The 21,032-nt window shown below is 42.6% G+C and overlaps 1 protein-coding gene across 3 annotated transcripts in view; it reads left to right on the top strand.

The window, feature by feature from the left end:
• The window catches only part of LOC137371212 (F-BAR and double SH3 domains protein 2-like), a 262,204-nt gene that overhangs the window by 69,917 nt on the left and 171,255 nt on the right, over window positions 1-21,032 (top strand). For all 3 annotated transcript variants that reach the window (XM_068033385.1, XM_068033386.1, XM_068033388.1), the window contains exon 4: window positions 13,892-13,971. In XM_068033385.1, coding sequence (XP_067889486.1) covers window positions 13,892-13,971 — 80 coding nt within the window. The remainder of the gene's footprint in view (window positions 1-13,891; window positions 13,972-21,032) is intronic.

Here is a 21,032-nt window from a genome sequence, read left to right as displayed (position 1 = left end):
ACATTCCATGTGGGTGTGGAAACACGAGCCTTTGTTTTATAAAAGCCCTGACCCTTAGTCCCTCATCATAAGAATGTGGCAGATATTGGTGAATGATTGCTTGTGCTGCAAATTAAACCAGCTGGAAGGAAGCAGGATGCATCCCAGGGCCATTAGAAAAATTCTGCGTGAATTTACAGCTGCAAAGGACAACAGTATACACAGCAGAAACAAAAACATGTCCAGTGTTAAGTTACTGGATTAATTAGACTTTAAATTATTAGGCTAGCATAACTGTTTATTGTGTCATGGGCCTTAGAAGAAATTAGGAACATAAGATATCAACTGATCCTCAATGTCAGACTGGATCAAATATTTCTCTGCTCGTATTATTGCTGTTATTTCAATAGTTCAGACATAAACATCAGGATATATAACAGAATTTGTAGGCTGAATGAAGTGTAGCAGGTTCTTGGGTATTGTGTAGTGCTCCACTTTTTTGCTCCATAGACAGGGCTTTAAGCTAATAAAGCTGTGTCGGGCAGGTGTGGAAGGATTCAGGAAAGGGTAAATTCAAAAGCAACAAGGGAAATGCTACAGCTCTAGCATAGTGCAGTGTATTGGGTAAAAATAAGTAGAGTGGATCAGAAAAGGACAGCGAGAATAATCAAGGTAATATAGGGCATTAGTGTTTAAGGTGACGCCAGGAAAAATTAGAAAAAGTCAGAGTTAAAGACACTATATCTGAATGTGTGAAATATTCACAACAAAGTAGATGAATCAATAGCGCAGAAAAAAATTAATAGGTTTGACATAATTGCCATTATGAGACGTGGTTGCAAAATAAGCAAGGTTTGGAACTAAATATTCCAGGATACTTAACTTTTATTAGAGATAGTCAAGATGGAAAAGGAGGAAGTGTAGCCCTGATAATAAAAGGTGGGATAAAGACAGTAGAAAGAATCTTAGCTCAGAAATCATGAAATAGAATCAAATTGGGGTGAAGCCAAGAAACAGCAAGGGGCAGAAAACTGTGGTGGGAGTTGTTTATAGGTGCCTAACAACAGTAATTGTAGTGTAGCGCAGTGTATATAAACCATGAAATTAGAGGTGTTTGTAATAAGAGTAATACAGAAATCATGGGGGACGAGTCCATGGAATGTATACAAGTTAGTTTTCTAAATTGAGGAACCAATGAGGGAACAGACTATTTTGGATCTGGTATTGTGCAATGAGAATGCGTTACTTAATAACCATGTAGTAAAGGCCCTCTAGGGAAGAGTGATCATATAATAGAATGTTATATTGAGTTTGAAAGTGATTTAATTAAGTCCAAAACTAGGGTCTTAAATCTAAGCAAAGCAAACTACATAGGCTTGAGGGGTAAGTTGGCTAGGGGAGATTGGGAAATTACATTAAAAGATATGATTGTTGACAAGAAATGGCTAGCATTTAAAGAATTAATACATAAGTTGCAACAAATGTACATCCCTATAAGGCACAAAAACCCTACAGAGAAAATGATCCAACCTTGGCTAACGAGGAATTAAAGATTGTATTAGATCAAAGGAAGAGGCCAAACATTGTAGTAAGTCTGAAGATTGCGAGGATTTTAGAATTCAGCATAGGGGATCAAGAAATTGATATGGAAAGAAAAAGAGAAAATGAGAGTAGACTAACCAGATACATAATAGATTGCTAAAGTTTCTATAGATCAATAGGAAGAGATTAGTGAAAGTAAATATGGGCCCATTAGAGGCAGAGACAGAATCAAAATGGGGGATAATGAAATGACAGACATTAAACAAATACTTTATTTGTCTTCAAGATAGAAGATACAAAAAATCTGAAAATAATGGGGAACCAAGGGTCTCATGAGAATGATGAACTTAAAGAAATCAGTATAAGTAAGGAAATAGTACTGGAGAAATTAAGTGGTGGCAAATCCTCTGGACCTGACAACCTGCGGCCTCCGGTGTTGAAAGAAGTAGCTGCAGAAATTGTGGTGCATTGGTTTTGATCTTTCAGAACTTTTTAGGTTCAAGAACAATTTCCAAGGATTTGAAGGTAGCAAACTTAATACGCTATTTAGGAAAGGAGGAAGAGAGCAAACGGGGAATTATAGGCCAGTTAGCCTAACATTAGGAGTAGGCAAAATACGACAATCTATGAATGGGCACTTAGAAATCATAATATGATTAAGCAGAGTCAACACTGATTTATGAAAGGGAAATTGTGTTTGACAAATATTCGTTTTTTTTCATGATATAACTAGTGAAATGAATAAGGGGAACCAGTGGATGTGGCGCAGTTAGATTTTTGATAAAGTGCCACACAAGAGGTTACTGCACAAAATGGGGTTAGGAGTAATATATTAACATCGATTGAGGATTGATTAATGGGCAGAAAACAGATTAGGAATAAATGGGACATTTTCAGGTTGGCAGACTATAATTAGTGAGATACTACAAGGATCTACCGTGGAATCTCCCTGCTCAGCATAGTGGGGAAAGTCTTTGCTCGAGTCGCTCTAAACAGGCTCCAGAAGCTGGCCGAGCGCGTCTACCCTGAGGCGCAGTGTGCCTTTCGTGCAGAGAGATCGACCGTTGACATGCTGTTCTCCCTTCGTCAGATACAGGAGAAATGCCGCGAACAACAGATGCCCCTCTACATTGCTTTCATTGATCTCACCAAAGCCTTTGACCTCGTCAGCAGACGTGGTCTCTTCAGACTACTAGAAAAGATTGGATGCCCACCAAACCTACTAAGTATCATCACCTCATTCCATGACAATATGAAAGGCACAATTCAACATGGTGGCTCCTCATCAGACCCCTTTCCTATCCTGAGTGGCGTGAAACAAGGCTGTGTTCTCGCACCCACACTTTTTGGGATTTTCTTCTCCCTGTTGCTTTCACATGCGTTCAAGTCCTCTGCAGAAGGAATTTTCCTCCACATAAGATCAGGGGGCAGGTTGTTCAACCTTGCCCGTCTAAGAGCGAAGTCCAAAGTGCGGAAAGTCCTCATCAGGGAATTCCTCTTTGCTGACTATGCTGCTTTAACATCTCACACTGAAGAGTGCCTGCAGAGTCTCATCGACAGGTTTGCGGCTGCCTGCAATGAATTTGGCCTAACAATCAGCCTCAAGAAAACTAACATCATGGGGCAGGATGTCAGAAATGCTCCATCCATCAATATTGGCGACCACGCTCTGGAAGTGGTTCAAGAGTTCACCTACCTAGGCTCAACTATCACCAGTAACCTGTCACTAGATGCAGAAATCAACAAGCGCATGGGAAAGGCTTCCAGTGCTGTGTCCAGACTGGCCAAGAGAGTGTGGGAAAATGGCGCACTGACACAGAACGCAAAAGTCCGAGTGTATCAAGCCTGTGTCCTCAGTACCTTGCTCTACGGCAGTGAGGCCTGGACAACGTATGTCAGCCAAGAGCGACGTCTCAAGTCATTCCATCTTCGCTGCGTCCGGAGAATCCTTGGCATCAGGTGGCAGGACCGTATCTCCAATACAGAAGTCCTCGAGGCGGCCAACATCCCCAGCTTATACACACTACTGAGTCAGCGGCGCTTGAGATGGCTTGCCCATGTGAGCCGCATGGAAGATGGCAGGATCCCCAAGGACACATTGTACAGCGAGTTCGTCACTGGTATCAGACCCACCGGCCGTTCATGTCTCCGCTTTAAAGACGTCTGCAAACACGACATGAAGTCCTGTGACATTGATCACAAGTCATGGGAGTCAGTTGCCAGCGTTCGCCAGAGCTGGCGGGCAGCCATAAAGGCGGGGCTAAAGTGTGGCGAGTCAAAGAGACTTAGCAGTTGGCAGGAAAAAAGACAGAAGCGCAAGGGGAGAGCCAACTGTGTAACAGCCCCGACAAACAAATTTTTCTGCAGCGCCTGTGGAAGAGCCTGTCACTCTAGAATTGGCCTTTATAGCCACTCCAGGGGCTGCTCCACACACCACTGACCACTTCCAGGCGCTTACCCATTGTCTCTCGAGATAAGGAGGCCAAAGAAGAACAAGGATCAGTACTTGGTCCTCAGCTATTCACAATCTATATTAATGACTTGGATGAGGGGACTGAAAGAAAGAAATATGTGCATTAACATAGCACTTTTTCATGACCACCAGACTTCTCAAAGCGCTTTCCAGTCAATGAAGTACTTTTTGAAGTGTAGTCAATGTTGTAGTGTAGGAAACGCTGCAGCCAATTTGCCCACAGCAAACTCCCACAAACAGCAATGTGATAATGGCCAGATAATCTGTTTTTGTGGTGTTGATTGAGGAATAAATATTGGCCAGGACACCAGGGATATTTGGAAAAAAATCTAAACGTCTGCTCTGATTATTTTGATCAACTTTAAAAGATTTCTGTAAATTTTTCTGGTGACATGTTGCTGTAGAAATATTAACCGTTGAAACTTCAAAAGAAATTTAGTTATCCTAATAATTAGGAACTATAGAGTCGTGATATTAGGGGACTTTAATAGCCCAAATATCCATTGTGATGATGATACAGTAAAGGGTAAGGAGGGGGAGGAATTTCTGAAATGTATTCTCGGTCCAACTAGGAAGGAAGCATTTCTGGATCTGGTGCTGGGGGATGAGGTGAGCCAAATGGACCAAGTGTCTGTGGGGGAACACTTGGGTTAGAGTGATCATTGTTAAATAAGGTTTAGATTAGTAATAGAGCACAGCCAGGAAGAATCTAAAGTAGAACTTTCAAATTGGAAGAAGGCGAACTTCAATGTGTGCAGTTTCGGTTTTATTTTAATGTAACTGGTGTGTCTCTCATGGTTTTGTTTACAGCAAGGCTGTAATGCTTGTTATGCTGTTTTATTATGCAGTGTAAATTTATTTTTAGTCACTAATTTATGGTGATGAGTGTTGATGTTTTCAGGCTCAAGCTCCTAGCCAATGGGTGAGGCATTGTTCTTGCAAGGTTTGAATTTCTGAGCATAGGACAGTATCACTAAATCAGTAGTATTTTGTACAATTATCTTTGATTAAATATTATGCTGGAATTTCCTCAGCCTACTCTTTCTGAACTTCCTGCATAGCGCACTCACTGGGACCTAATCTTGCCAATCTCCTTCCTGTCACCTGTCCCACTGCTGACCCTGTGAGCTCTGCTAGTGAATCAGCTCTCGCCACCCTTCTCTGCATTTCCTTTCAGAACGTCTGTTCACTTGTGAGCAAGACTTGCCATCCATGAACTTATTGTAGATGATTGGATCGACATCGTTGCATTGACAGAAACCTGGCTGAGGGATGATGGCACCTACCCCCTAAGTGGAGCCTCCCTACCTGGTTAAACCTTCCAATACCTGCCCTGACAAGATCGTGTGGTAGTGTTAGTCTTAGGCAATCACACCTTGGCCTGACCCCTACTCTGACACTTTCTCTTCCTTTGAGCATCTCGCCTTGTTCCACCTGTCCCATCTCTCACTTAAAATCCTCGTTCTTTACCAAGTATAATAAATATTTTCTTACCGAAATATTTTCACTGCTTTCTACCCTCAGCCTCTGCACCAAATCAGTTCTCATCCTTGGTGGTTTCAATATCCATTTCAATCCATCATGCTGTCTCTCCTTTTTGTTCCCTTCCCCCTGGCCCTCCCTTACTTTCTCCTCTGTGTAAACTCCTAACACGCATTCATCTTGCAATCTCGTGTGGCCTTGCTACTCCCATCGTTTAACCACAGATAAGGCCACCTCTGATCACTTCCTTGTATCACTGTACCCATGCCCCAACCCTACTTCCATATATGACCTCCTGGATAAAACTATCCCCCAATTCACTTACAGTGGAACTTTCAAAATCCTAACTTGACCAGCCTTTGACCCTCCATTCACCAAGGCATTTCTGCAGCTACTAATTTGCTCAACTGCATCCTCATTTCCACCTTTGATGCCCTAGTCCTCAATAAAATCATTTCTGTCTCTCACCCTGGCTGTTCCCCCAGTACAGCTCTCATCTCCACTGCCTTAAATCCAAAGGATGCAGACTTACACAGATATGTTGGACAACTAGTTGCGTCATCCACCGTCAGATCTGGCTGGATTGCATAAAGCACTGTCTGGTCCTGCTCTCGGCTGCTAAAATTGCTCACTATTCTGTTCTGGAATGCAAAGGTAACCCCCGGCTTGTTTTCTGCACTGCAAACCATCTTAAACCCCTCTCCCCATTTTCTTCCACCATCACCTCCAACAATAAGTGCAAGGAGCTCATGGACTTCTTTGTCGCTATGATTGAGACCATCTGATAAGTTGTTTCTGCTGTTTCCTTCCCTTCCACTAGTCCACTGGGCCAAACTTCCTCTAAAGTTCCTCCCTGTCCTAGCCCTGAAATTGCATCTTTACTTTCTCTAATATCTCTCCTCATACCCTCTCTGCATTCATCTTGCCCATGAGATCCAACTGTTGCTCCCTTGACCCATTAAACTGCCAACCACCCAACCTCCCTTCTTGATTTCTATGTTAGCTGATATAATTAACGGTTCTCTCTCTTCAGGTATTGTCCTTCTCTCCTTTAAATCTGCCTTCATCACTTCTCCAAAAAAAAAACCTTGACACCACTGTCCTTGCAAACTACTGCCCTGTCTCCAACCTCCCTTTCCTCTCCAAAGTCCTTGATGTATTTTCGCCATCCAAAACCATGTCCATGTTTCCCAGAGCTTCATGTTTGAGTCCCTCCATTCAGATTTCCATCCTTGCCACAGTACCAACATTGCTTAGTCAAAGTCGCAAAATGATATCCTGTATGACTGTGACAAAGGTAAACTATCCCTCCTCATCCTTCTCAACTTGCCTGCAGCCTTTGACACATTTTACTACACAATCTTTCTCAAGTGCCACTGGGAGGGAACTGCTTTTGCCTGGTTCCATGCTTATCTATCTAATTGTAGCCAGAGCATTACTTGCAATAGCTTCTCTTCCTGTCCCACACCATCACCTCTGGTGTCCCCCAAGGATCTATTTTTTAGAATTAGAACATTACAGCGCAGTACAGGCCCTTCGGCCCTCGATGTTGCGCCGACCTGTGAAACCATCTGACCTACACTATTTCATTTTCATCCATATGTCTATCCAATGACCACTTAAATGCCCTTAAAGTTGGCGAGTCTACTACTGTTGCAGGCAGGGCGTTCCACGCCCCTACTACTCTCTGCGTAAAGAAACTACCTCTGACATCTGTCCTATATCTTTCACCCCTCAACTTAAAGCTATGTCCCCTCGTGTTTGCCATCATCATCCGAGGAAAAAGACTCTCACTATCCACCCTATCTAACCCTCTGATTATCTTGTATGTCTCTATTAAGTCACCTCTCCTCCTCCTTCTCTCTAACGAAAACAACCCCAAGTCCCTCAGCCTTTCCTCGTAAGACCTTCCCTCCATACCAGGCAACATCCTAGTAAATCTCCTCTGCACCCTTTCCAAAGCTTCCACATCCTTCCGATAATGCGGTGACCCCTCTTATTTCTCTTTCCTCTTTTAAGACGCTCCTGCATCTTTGACCAAGCTTTTGACCACCTGACCTAATATTGCCATATGTGGTTCATTGTCAAATTTTTCCTTTTTAACACTCTTGTGAAACACCTTGCGACATTTCAATATGTTAAAGGTGCTATATAAATACAAGTTGTTGTTGGAAATAATGTTTAAATTGTTTTAATTTTACAAGCTGATTTTTGGAAGTGCATTAGTTTTTAAAAGACTTCAAACCATGGACAAAATTTGGAATGTTTTGTAGCAACCCCTCCCTACCCCCCCCACCCCCCCCCCCCCCACCAATGCAAAAAAGAACTGTTATTTAGGCCTGCTTGGTAGATTAGCAAGAGTAAAACGGTTAGTGTGCAGGAGAAGTATATAAAGAAAAAAAACTTGGGAAAGCAAAGCTTTATTTTTAAAAATTGAGGTTATTTTTGTATTGTGCACGTGAACACCCAATGCTAGATAATTTTTAACTGACTTGCTGAAATAAGGTGAGTTCAAAATCATAGGTAAGTGGCATGGATCAACATACTGACGCTGAGCAGAGGGGTATTTAATCACTAAATCACAAACAATTTAAGTAAGAGTTGTTTCTTGAAATATTGTACAAGCTGAAGAGATTTTTTTTAACTAGTAGTACTGTAAAAAGTGGCACAACGGTCACAAATTAAGTTTTACATCCAGTAGCTAAACAATCTTGCACGCGACACCATTTCCTATGTTTCGTACGACAAGTTGATAAAACTGTAAAGAAAAATGGAACATAGGTTTTGGATATAGGGCTGTAGGGTGCAAAAGCATTAATTAAGCCACAGTTCAACTGTTATGTCCCGTGTTGGGGACCGTACATAAGGATGTAAAGCCATGGAGTGAGTAGATAAGAAAGAGATTCGCAAAGTAATGCATGGAATGAGTGGCTCTGGTTATGAGAAGTGACTAGAGAAACTGGGGCAGTGTTCATTGCAATAAAGATTGTTCAGAGGAGAATTAATAGAAGTGTTCAAAATTGAGAAAGTTTTGATAATTTAAGTAGGAAGAAACAATTGATTAGTAAGTCAGTGACTGGAGAGTATAAATTTAAGATCATCACCAAAAGAACGAAAGGAGTTTTTTTATGCTGAGTATTGTTAGGACTTGGAATGCCCTACCAGAAACAGTGGTGGAAGCAGAATACAAAAGGCTTTTGAATGTGAAGTGGATAAATATTTGAAAATGAAATGGTTATGGAAAAAGTGCCAGAAATGCGACTAATTGGCACCTTTTTCAGAAAGCTAACATAGGAATAAGAGTAGGCCAGTTAACCCCTCAAGCCTGTTCCTCCATGGCTGATTTGCAATATGAATGCCATATGCCTGCCTTTGCCCCTTAATACCTTTGTCAAACAAAAATATATGAATACAAATGCAGTGGGCCAAAGAGCTCCTTTTGTTCTGTAAATTTTTATGAATCAGTTATCCAGATTTTATGCTATAGCTTCTTGCAGAAGGAAGAAAACTTCATTTAATTGGCATCTCATTTATGGTTTAAAAAGTGAGACACATTTTGAATGGTAACCTGTGCATTTCAAATTTTGTCAAATTAAACTGGCTATACTTGAGTGTTGAGTTGTATCCTTTACACTTCAGTTCTCAGTTGCTGATGTGTGAAAACCTCCGTGTCTTGCACTAATGACAAAGAAAGATCATTTCCTGCAGGTTTCATCTGATCTCAGGATCATAGAAATCAAAGAAATCATAGGTTTAAGGCACAGAAAGAGACCACTTGGCCCATCGTGTCTTTGCTGGCCGAAAAACAATCCATCTATTCTAACCCCACCTTCCAACATTTGGTCCATAACCCTGCAGCTTACAGCACTTGAGGTGCATATCCAGACTCCTTTTGAATGAGTTGCGGGTCTCTGCCTCAACTACCCTTTCAGGCAGTGAGTTCCAGACCATCACCAACCTCTGGGTGTAAAAGGTTTTTCCTCATCTCCCCTCTACCAATCACTTTAGATCTATGCCCGCTCGTCACTGACCCCTCAGCTAAGGTAAATAGACTCTTCACCTCCACTCTATCCAGGCCCCTCAAAATTTTGTACATTTCAATCAGATCTCCCCTCAGCCCTCTCTGTTCCAAGGAGAACAACCCCAGCCTATCCAATTTTTCCTCAATGCTGCATTTTTCCAGTCCTGGCAACATCCTCGTAAAGCTCCTCTGTACCCTCTCTAGTGCAATTACATCCTTTCTGTAATGAGGTGACCAGAACTGCACACAGTACTCAAGTTGTGGCCTAACCAATGAGTTACACAGTTCCAGCATAACCTCCCTTCTCTTGTATTCTATACCTTGGCTAATAAAGGAAAGGATTCCGTTTGCCTTCTTAAGCACCTTATTGACCTGTCCTGCTACTTTTTGGGATCTGTGGACATTCACTCCAAGGTCCCTTACTTCCTCTGCACTTCTCAGTATTTTCCCATTAATCGTGTATTCCTTTGCCTTGTTTGACCTCACCAAATGCATCACTCACACTCGCCAAGTTGAATTCCATTTGCCACTTTTCTGCCCATCTGACCAGACCATCAATATCTTCCTGCAGCCTACAGCTAATCCTCCTCGCTATCTACCACACGGCCAATCTTTGTGTCATCTGCAAACTTCTTGATCATGCCCCCTACATTTACGTCCAAATCGTTAACATACACTACAAAAAGCAGGGAACCCTGCGGAATGCCACTGGAAACGGCCCTCCAGTCGCTAAAACAGCCGTCAACAATTATCCTTTGTTTCCTGCCATTGAACCAATTTTGTATGCACCTTGCTGCATTTCCCTGGACCCCATGGGATTTTTTTTTTATAACCAGTCTGCCATGTGGGACCTTGCCAAAAGCCTTGCTAAAATCCATGCAGATTACATTAACTGCACTATCCTCATCTATCTATCTGCCTTATTACTACTTCAAAAAATTCAATCAAGTTGGTCAAACAAGATCTCTGAACAAATTCATGCCGATCCTTGATTAACCTGTGCAGTTTATCCTGTCTCTCAGAATAGATTCCAATAATTTGCCCACTGCTGAGGTTAGACTGGCCTGTAATTATTTGCTCCCTTTTTAAACAGAGGTACAATGTTAGCAATTGTCCAATCCTCCGGCACCACACCTGTATCCAGTGAGGACTGGAAAATGATGATCAGACCCTCTGCTATTTCCTCTCTTGCTTCTTTTAACAGCCTAGGATACATTTCATCTGGCCCTGGTGGTTTATCAACTTTCAAGGATGCTAATCCCATTAATACTTCCCCTCTCCCTATGTTATCACATCCAATGCTTCACACTCTTCCTCCTTATCTACAATATCTGCATTGTCCCCCTCTTTTGTGAAGACAGACGCAAAGTATTTATGAAGAACCATACCGATATCTTCCACCCCTACACATAGGTTACCTTTTTGGTCTTTTGTGGGCCCTACTCTCTCCTTAGTTATCCTCTTACTCTTAATGTATTGATAAAATATCTTTGGGTTCACCTTGATTTTACTTGCCAATATTCTTTCATGCCTTCTCTTTGCTTTCCGAATTTCATTTTTGATTTCCCCCCTTCACTGTCAATACTTCTCTTGGCTATCTGTAGTATTGAGTTCACAGTGTCGGACACAGGCTTTCCTTTTCTGCCTTATCTTACCCTAGAGGCTCCTTGACATCCATGGGGCTCTAGATTTGGCCGCCTCACCCTTTTTCTTTGTTGGAACATGTTTACCCTGAACCCCTTGAATCTCCCCTTTTGAATGCCTCCCACTGTTCTGACACTGATTTACCTTCAAGAAGCTGTTTCCAGTCCACTTTCACTAAATCATTCCTCGGTTTAGTAAAATTGGCCTTGCCCCAGTTGAGAACTTTAACTCCTGTTCTATCTCTGTCCTTTTCCATAATTATGTTAAAACTGACTGAATTATGATCACTACCTCCAAAATGCTCTCCCACTGCCACCCCTTCCACCGGCCCATCTTCATTTTGTGCCCTCTCTTGTTGGACTTGCTATATACTGGGCATCAACAACGTGACAATTTGTCATTTATATTTTTGGGAAGAAAATATTTCTGTTTGACCAAAAGTTCATTTTTTTGTGTCTCAATGATGTACTGGATGCAGTTGTTGTGGTAGAGGGCTCAATGATCTCTCAAACAAGATACCTGGCCAACATAATGGGACTGGAAATACATACGACCTGCTGAATCATGAAGGCTGTTACAGCACAAACATTTCAATCAGAGCACAACAAAGATTCTGCTCTGAAGCAGAATGTCTTGCTTTATCTTGGAGTTGTTTTTTGGATTGTTCACCTGACTACTTTATTCCCAGCAGTGTTGTTGTAAAATGGTTGAGATGTATTGTGTGGGTATGGAATATGTAGAGGATGTAACTAGTAGAGTTGATGAGGGGGAGCCAGTGGATGTGGTTTATTTGGACTCTCGAAAGGCTTTTGACAAAGTCCCACATAAGAGATTAGCGTGTAAAATTAAAGCGCATGGGATTGGAGGTAGTGTATTGCAAAGGATAGAAAATTGGTTGGCAGATAGGAAACAAAGAGTTGGGGTAAATAGGTCTTTTTCTGAATGGCAGGCTGTGACTAGTGGGGTACTGCAGGGATCGGTACTAGGACCCCAGCTATTCACAATATATATTAATGAGGGAACGAAATGTAATATCTCCAGACTTGCAGATGAAACAAAACTGGGTGGGAGGGGGAGTTGTGAGGAGGATGCAGAGAGGCTTCAGGTTGATTTGGACAAGTTGAATATGTGGGCAAATGCATGGCAGATGCAGTATAATGTGGATAAATGTGAGGTTATCCACTTTGGTAGCAAAAGCAGGAAGGCAGATTATTGTCTGAACGGCTATAAACTGAGAGAGGGGAATATGCAGCGAGACCTGGGTGTTCTCATACACCAGTCGCTGAAGGTAAGCATGCAGTGGCAACAGGCGGTAAAAAGGCACCTGGTATGTCGGTCTTCATAGCAGGAGGATTCGAGTACAGGAGCAGGGATGTCTTGCTGCAATTATGCAGGGCCTTGGTGAGGCCACACTTGGAATATTGTGTGCAGTTTTGGCCTCCTTATCTGAGGAAGGATGTTCTTGCTATAGAGAGAGTGCAGCAAAGGTCTACCAGACTGATTCCTGGGATGGGGGGGACTGACGCATGAGGAGAGATTGAGTCGGTTAGGATTATATTCGCTGGAGTTCAGAAGTGTGAAGGGGATCTCATAGAAACCTATAAAATTCTAACAGGACTTGACAGGGTAGATACAGGAAGGATGTTCCCGATGGTGGGAGAGAATACGGGGTAAACCATTCAGGACTGAGATGAAGAGAAATTTCTTCACCCAGTGAGTGGTGAACCTGTGGAATTCGCTACCACAGAAAGCAGTTGAGGCCAAGACATTGTATGTTTTCAAGAAGGAGTTAGATCTAGTTCTTGGGTTTAAAGGGATCAAAGGGTATGGGGCAAAAGCAGGAACAGGTTACTGAGTTGGATGATCAGCCATGATCATAATGAATGGCGGAGCAGGTTCGAAGAGCTGAATGGCCTACTCCTGCTCCTATTTTCTATGTTTCTATGTGTATAAGGTTCTCCAGCATTTTATCTATTTCGGTCTTTATGGAATTTTTTACATTTTCTCATTTAAGATTTCAAGTTTCCTTTCAAATTGTCGTCCTCATATAATCACAGTGGATTAGACTTTGAAAAGTGTGTACATATTTTTGTTCATTTTATGTTATTTTATACTGCATATACATGTACATTCTGCTAATTATTTTGAGGTACTTAACATATAAAGAATTTTCAGGTTTTGTGAAAAGTGCTTAAAACTCACACTCACGTGCACGCTCTCAGTGTACAAAAGCTTATTACTGCACGTGGCCTTCCTTCATTCAGGCCTGTCTGTGCCCGGGGCCCCAGCAAAATATCGGGCCCCACTGGAAACTCTGCAGCTCTTGGAGGCAGGAGCTTGTCCATTAAAGGGACAGAGGACAGTTAATTGGTGCCCACCATTAAATTGCAATGAGGGTCTAACGGAGGGCCAAGGCGGGTTCTCCCCCCCACTTCGCCGGAATAAAATCCAGCCCACTGACATTAGGTGGGGGGTGGGTGCGAGGAGAAGAATATGAATTTGAAAGCAATTCACCTGAGTAATATTCTGCTTTCCAATCTACAATTTATTTTTACCAGTTCAAATATGCTGCACAGTATTTTGTTGTGGCATTCCATTTCATGCAAGTTTTATATTCAAAGATTTATTTATGAACTCATTGTTCTTGACTGAATTATGTTGTTTTTGGTAAATTACCTGAAACTGTTAAATATAAACACTTTAAAACTGTAAACATAGTTTTAATCTCAAATTATTTTTATTGATTTTAGGCTCTGCAGAAACTGGCCACCCAGTACCTCAAGAGGGAATGGGTTGGATTAAAACTTGATGAAAGAAGTGAACATAACAGGTAAAAATTATTGGAAAATGTTGGCTCATACAAAATGAAGTCCACTTAGCATATTTTTTTCACTGAATTTTCCTGGAAAAGGAAATTGTGTGTGTGTGTGTGTGTGTGTGTGTGTGTGTGTGTGTGTGTGTGTGTGTATATATATATAAACCCAGCTCATTATAATTACATTAAAATACATTACATATGCACTATTTGTCACAACACTTTTGACTGTGTTCTGCAGAGGAGAATCAAAAATGTATAGTGACAATTGTAAGATGACCATTCTGTCCCATATCTTAAAGACTAGCTGAGGACTTCACTAGTTTACTGTAGGTACATGTTTCAGTGCCCCCAAACTTTATATATTTCATTTCATTAAAGATTCATCTGATTTCTCTGAAAAGTGATCTTGCTGTTGATTCCTTGTCTGTATTGTGCAGTAATTGTTAATTAAATTTCAGTGAATTGCCATGACTTGTAAAAGGGATATGAGCTTTACATTGACTTATCCTTAGCTATTTATATAACCCATCCCTCAAATGTGTGCGAACTCGCACAAACTTTTTTCCTACATTAGAGGAAAAGTTTCTTTTAAATGTTTCTATTTGGTAACTTCCATTGCAACTGTTCTTTGACTTGGCAATGAAACATGCTGTCTTTGTGTTCAATCTTTGCTCCTAGCACATTCTGTTGCTCCACAGAAATCAGTCGTCAGCAGGGTGTGCCGAAGCCAGGTGGCAAAAAATATTTCAGTCCTTTCATGTCATAGAACTTATAAAGCTCTGGTTGGACCTCAATTAGAGTATTGCATTCAGTTCTGGTCACCACACTTTCGGAAGGATGTGAGGGTCCTTGAGCAGGTGCAGAGGAGATTTACCAGAATAGTTCCAGGGATGGGGGATTTTAGTTGCAAGGTTAGGTTGGAAAAGCTGGGGTTGTTCTCCCTGGGAGCATAGGAGATTTGATATCGGTGTACAAGATTATGACCAGTTTAGATTAATTAGACAAAGAAAAACTGTTCCCATTAAGATCATAAGATCATAAGAACTAGGAGCAGGAGTAGGCCGTCCGGCCCCTCGAGCCTGCTCCGCCATTCAATAAGATCATGGCTGATCTTTTCGTGGACTCAGATCCACTTACCTGCGCTCTCACCGTATCCCTTAATTCCTTTATTGTTCAAGAAGATATCTACCTTAGCTTTAAAACGTTTACTGAAGAAGCGTCAACTACTTCACTGGGCAAGGAATTCCATAGATTAACAACCCTCTGGGTGAAGAAGTTCCTTCTTAATTCAGTCCTAAATCTGCTCCCTCTAATCTTGAGGCTATGCCCTCTTGTCCTAGCTTCACCTGCCAGTGGAAACATCCTCTCTACTTGTATCTTATCTATTCCCTTCATAATTTTATATGTTTCTATAAGATCCCCCCTCATTCTTCTGAATTCCAATGAATATAATCCCAATCTACTCAGTCTCTCCTCATAAGCCAACCCCCTCAACTCCGGAATCAACCTAGTGAACCTCCTCTGCACCCTCTCCGGTGCCAGTACATCCTTTCTCAAGTAAGGAGACCAAAACTGCATACAGTACTCCAGGTGCAGCCTCACCAGTACCTTATACAGCTGCAACATAACCTCTCTGCTTTTAAACTCAATCCCTTTAGCAATGAAGGACAAAATTCCATTTGCCTTCCTAATTACTTGCTGTACCTGCAGACCAACCTTCTGCGATTCATGCACAAGGACACCCAGGTCCCTCTGCATAGCAGCATGCTGCAACTTTTTACCATTCAAGTAATAATCCTTTTTACTGTTACTCCTACCAAAATGAATGACTTCACATTTATTAACATTGTATTCCATCTGCCAGACCTTCGCCCACTCAATGTATCTATGTTCCTCTGCAAAGTTTCACAGTCATCTGCACACTTTGCCCTGCCACTCATCTTAGTGTCATCTGCAAACTTTGACACCCTACACGTGGTCCCCAACTCCAAATCATCTATATAAATTGTAAATAATTGCAGTCCCAACACCGATCCCTGAGGCACACCACTAGTGACTGATTGCCAACCAGAATAGCACTCATTTATCCCCACTCTCTGCTTCCTATTAGTCAACCAATCCTCTATAGATGCTAATACTTTACCCCTAACGCCATGCATCCTTATCTTATGCAGCAGCCTCTTGTGCGGCACCTTGTCGAAGGCCTTTTGGAAATCTAGGTACACCACTTACACTGGGTCCCCATTGTCCACCTTGCTCGTAATGTCATCATAGAATTTCAAAAGATTTGTCAAGCATGACCTGCCCTTCATGAACCCATGCTGCGTCTGCCCAACGGGACAATTTCTATCGAGACGCCCTGCTATTTCTTCCTTGATAATAGACTCAAGCATCTTCCCCACTAGAGGTTAAGCTAACCGGTCTATAATTCCCCATCTTTTGTCTACCTCCCTTTGGAAAACACCAGATGTGACGCCACTGTTTAAAATCTGCTGGGACTACCCCAGAGTCCAGCGAATTTTGGAAAATTACCGCCAGTGCACCTGCTATTTCTCCCGCCATCTCTTTTAGTACCCTGGGATGCATTCCGTCAGGGCCAGGAGACTTATCAATCCTTAGCTCCATTAGCTTGCCCAACACTACCTCTTCCATAATAATGATTGTTTCCAGGCCCTCACCTACGTTCGTCTCTTTGTCAATTACTGGCATGTTATTAATGTCCTCCACTGTGAAGACCGATACAAAATACCTGTTCAATCCCTCGGCCATTTCATCATATCCCATAACTAAATTCCCCTTCTCATCCTCTAAAGGACCAGCGTTTACTTTAGCCACTCTTTTTCGTTTTATATATTTATAGAAACTTTTGCTATCTGTCTTTATATTCTGTGCTAGTTTTTTCTCATGTTCTATCTTACTTTTCTTTATAGCTCTTTTTGTGGCTTTCTGTTGACCTTTAAAGTTTTCCCAATCTTCTAGTTTCATGCTGTTTTTGGCCACTTTGTATGCCTTCTCTTTCAATTTGATAGCCCCCCTTATTTCCTTAGACACCGATGGCAGATTACCCCTTTTCTTCCAGTCCTTCCCTTTCACTGGAATATACTTTTGCTGAGCACTTTGAAAAATTGCTTTGAAAGTCCTCCACTGCTTGTCAACTGTCCCACCATAAAATCTTTGTTTCCAGTCTACTTTAGCCAAGTCCTCCCTCATTCTATTGTAGTCCCCCTTGTTCAAGTGCAGGACCCTGGTATTGGATTTTATCTTCACACTCTCCATCTGTATTCTAAATTCAACCATACTGTGATCACTGCTTCCAAGAGGATCCCTAACTATGAGGTCATTAATTATTCCTGTCTCATTACATAGGACTCGATCTAGGATAGCTTGCTCCCTCGTTGGTTCCATTACATACTGTTCAAGAAAACTATCACAGATACACTCAACAAATTCCTCCTCAAGGCTACCCTGACTGAGCTGGTTCGACCAATCTACATGTAGATTAAAATCCCCCATGATAATTGCCGTACCATTTTTACAGGCATTAGTTATTTCTTTGTTTATTGCCCGCCCCAATGTGATATTATTTGGTGGCCTATAGACTACGCCTATCAATGACTTTTTCTTCTTAGAGTTTCTAATTTCCACCCAAATGGATTCAACCTCATTCTCCATAGAACCTATATCATCTCTCAGCATCCCTGATGTCGTCCTTGAATATCAGAGCTACACCACCTCCCTTACCTTCCTGTCTGTCCTTCCGAATAGTCTGGTACCCCTGGATATTTAACTCCCAGTCGTGACCAACCTGTAACCATGTCTCCGTAATGGCTGCCAAATCATATTCATTCACGATGATTTGTGCCGTTAACTCATCAACCTTGTTATGAATGATGGTACAAGGACTAGGGGACACAGATTGAAGGTTTTGGACAAGAGATGCGGGAGGGAATGTGAGGAAGAACTTTTTTATGCAGCGAGTGGTAATGATCTGTCACTCACTGCCCACGAGGGTGGTGGAAGCAGAGACAATCGATGATTTCAAAAGGAAATTGCACGGGCGCTTGAAGGAAATAAACTTACAGGGCTACGATGATCAAGCGGGAAAGTGGGACTGACTGGATTGCTCTGCAAAGAACCGGCATGGACTCGATGGGCCAAATCCTTCTATGCTGTAAATGGCACTATGAATCCCAGAACTGTACAATAGAGAAACATCATGTGGCCCACAAGGCCACCTAGTCTGCAGCTGATTTGCTCCATGGATCCTGTAATATTTCTCTCTTTCAAGTAATTATGTCATTACTTTTTTGAAAGAATCTACTTCAGCAACTACTTGTGCCAGAGAATTCCACATTGTAACTTCCTTCAGTGTGTAAAAAATGTTTTCTAACTTGCCCTTGAATTCCTTTTGTTGTTATCTTGACTTTGTGTCCTTTTTGTTACAATCTTGCTGATCAGTGGAAACTCTGGAAACAATCAGTATTTACCCTAACATAATCCTTTGGAATCTTAGACTCATGACTGCTTACAACACAAAGGAGATCAGGTCTGTGGCAGTCCAAAACTCTTTCCAGTGCTCAACTGAGTACACCTAAACTTGCATCTGCTTGGAATATTTATTCAGTTTTCCTTCAAATGATACAATGGTCTTTGCCTCAACCACAACTTATGCTAAAGTATTTCATGCTTCAACAACCATCTGCGAAAAGACTTTTATGACTTTACCGAACTGCACATGCACTTTCAAGGAAATCATATGTTTTGTGTTTATCTGAATCCTTCAGCATGTTAACAGCGTTTCCCCCTCATCTCAAACTGAGATTTTCCCCACCCCCGCCATGTTAATTTAAATCTTCCCCTTATGCCCTCAGCTAAACGTTGACTTTCATAACCTTTCCCTCCTTAACCTATACAGTGTCTGAAACAGAAAATATTCCAGAGATTGTAATCTCTGTGATCTTGTTATTCAGTTGAGTACCTAATTCCTTAAGCTTCCTCTAACTTATATCTATGTCGTTTGTCCCAACATGGATCATTACTTTTGGCTGATCTCCCTCCCATCTTGAGAAGTTTTTCGACCCATCACTCTGGCACTCGAAGACAATGTGCCATTCCAGTCTCAGTCATGACTGTGCAAAGGGTTTTCAATATACCTGACCGCAGAACCTCTCTCAACCCTTTGAATCACTGTAACTGTCCATCTCATACATATATCCTCTATAATCAAAGGTGTCCAACCTTTTCGTGTTAGGGGCCACATTACAGATTTTGTCCTACATAAGGGGCTGGTGAGCAAATTTCGTAAGGCTGAAGGCATTAGAAATATATTTTACTAATAATCATAGCAAAAATGTTCATTTTTGTGAATAAGCTTTAAATGAGAAGATTAATTTATTAACTTACTTTCTTGTCATTATGTTGAACACTGATTTAGTGAGCTACCTGGCATTGCTTTTGCTTGCACAAGTAGTCTGTGGGTTTGGGTGTCTCTCTCTCTCTCTTCCCCTGTCTCTGTCACTCTCTCTCTCACCCCCATTACGTTTGCCCCTGTGTCTGTCTGTCTCTCTCTCTCTCCCTTCCCTGCACCCCTCTCCCCTCATCGTGTTTCTCTCTTCCCCCATGTCTCTCTCTCTCTCTCTCCGCGCCTTCCCCCTCTCTCCGCACCTTCCCCCTCTCTCCGCGCCTTCCCCCTCTCTCCGCGCCTTCCCCCTCTCTCCGCGCCTTCCCCCTCTCTCCGCGCCTTCCCCCTCTCTCCGCGCCTTCCCCCTCTCTCCGCGCCTTCCCCCTCTCTCCGCGCCTTCCCCCTCTCTCCGCGTCTCTCCCTCTCTCTCCGCGCCTCGCCCTCTCTCTCCGTCCGTCTCTTTTCCTTCCCCCCCCCGCCCCATCTCTCTCTCTCCCTCTGCTTGCCTCGTGCTCGCTCGCTCACACTCACTCACCTCACTCACTCACTCTCACTCTCACTCTCACTCTCACACTCACTCTCACACTCACTCACTCACTCACTCACTCACTCACTCACTCACTCACTCACTCCCCTCCCTCCCTCCCTCCCTCCCTCCCTCCCTCCCTCCCTCCCTCTGCCTGCTTCGCTCGTTTGTGCTCTTTTTGTCCCACTGGGCCTTGGCTGCAAGCTTCAGGCTCACCTTCACTTTAGTCAGCATGCTGTCGGTTCCTCTGGCTGACCACGACATCTGTCTCGACCGGTTCCACTCATTGACATCTGGGCTTGTGCTGCTGGGCTGCAGCCAATTGCCACGTAGGCCTGCCTTCCCTTACCCCTCCTTCTTTTCTTTGAAAATAAGTTTTTTTTTAAAGATAATTATCCCGAATCCCAACTCATAAGGAAAGACCTACCCATTCCTGCCCCCAATAAGTGCCTTTGACTTGGTATTTTATTTAAAAGATTTTTGTTTTGAACCATTAACAGGAAGGTCCGGGCCCAGCACATGTAGTGCTCTCTGGGTGTTGTAGTCATATTATGGTTCTGTCCATAGGGAAGGGAGCAGAGGACGATATTTCCCAGTAGGTGCTGATTCACCAAAAACAGCAGGGGCGGCCGATCCCTGCACGCCTGCACCACGAGCCGCCAATCATGCTCACCCGTTGTTAGTTACAGAAAGCTTTGGCGGGCCGGAAGAAATTTCTCATCCCTGAAGCTCAAAGCAAAAGGTCGAGGGCAGAAAGCATGCAGGGAGGAGGAGGGATGGTTGGATACAGTTTACATCTGCGGGCTGGATTCTGGCCCATGGGCCTTTTGTTGGACAGCCTTGCTCTATATGCTCTCCCTCGCGTGCTCTGTCCTTCTCATATTTGCACTTTATATGCTGCTCCAATATGACCCAACTATCTCATTTCACTCAATTGGTTAAGTAACCTAAAAATATATGTATCATGAGCCTTACCTCCCACTAGCGCCAAACTCTTACACAAGAGACACTAATTATGGAAAAAGTATGCTTCTCTCCAATTCAGCCTCAATGCTGAGCTCCCTCTGGCCCCAAACTCTTGCTGAGGTTAAACTCTTCCAGCCTTCTTTCATACTCCTGGCCTCTTCACAGCCAAAAACTTGAAGA

Source organism: Heterodontus francisci, chromosome 6 (assembly GCF_036365525.1).
Source record: "Heterodontus francisci isolate sHetFra1 chromosome 6, sHetFra1.hap1, whole genome shotgun sequence".
In the NCBI taxonomy this organism is placed as follows: Eukaryota; Metazoa; Chordata; class Chondrichthyes; order Heterodontiformes; family Heterodontidae; genus Heterodontus; species Heterodontus francisci.
Note: the sequence above shows the minus strand (reverse complement) of the source record. Positions and strands in the feature narration are given on the sequence as shown.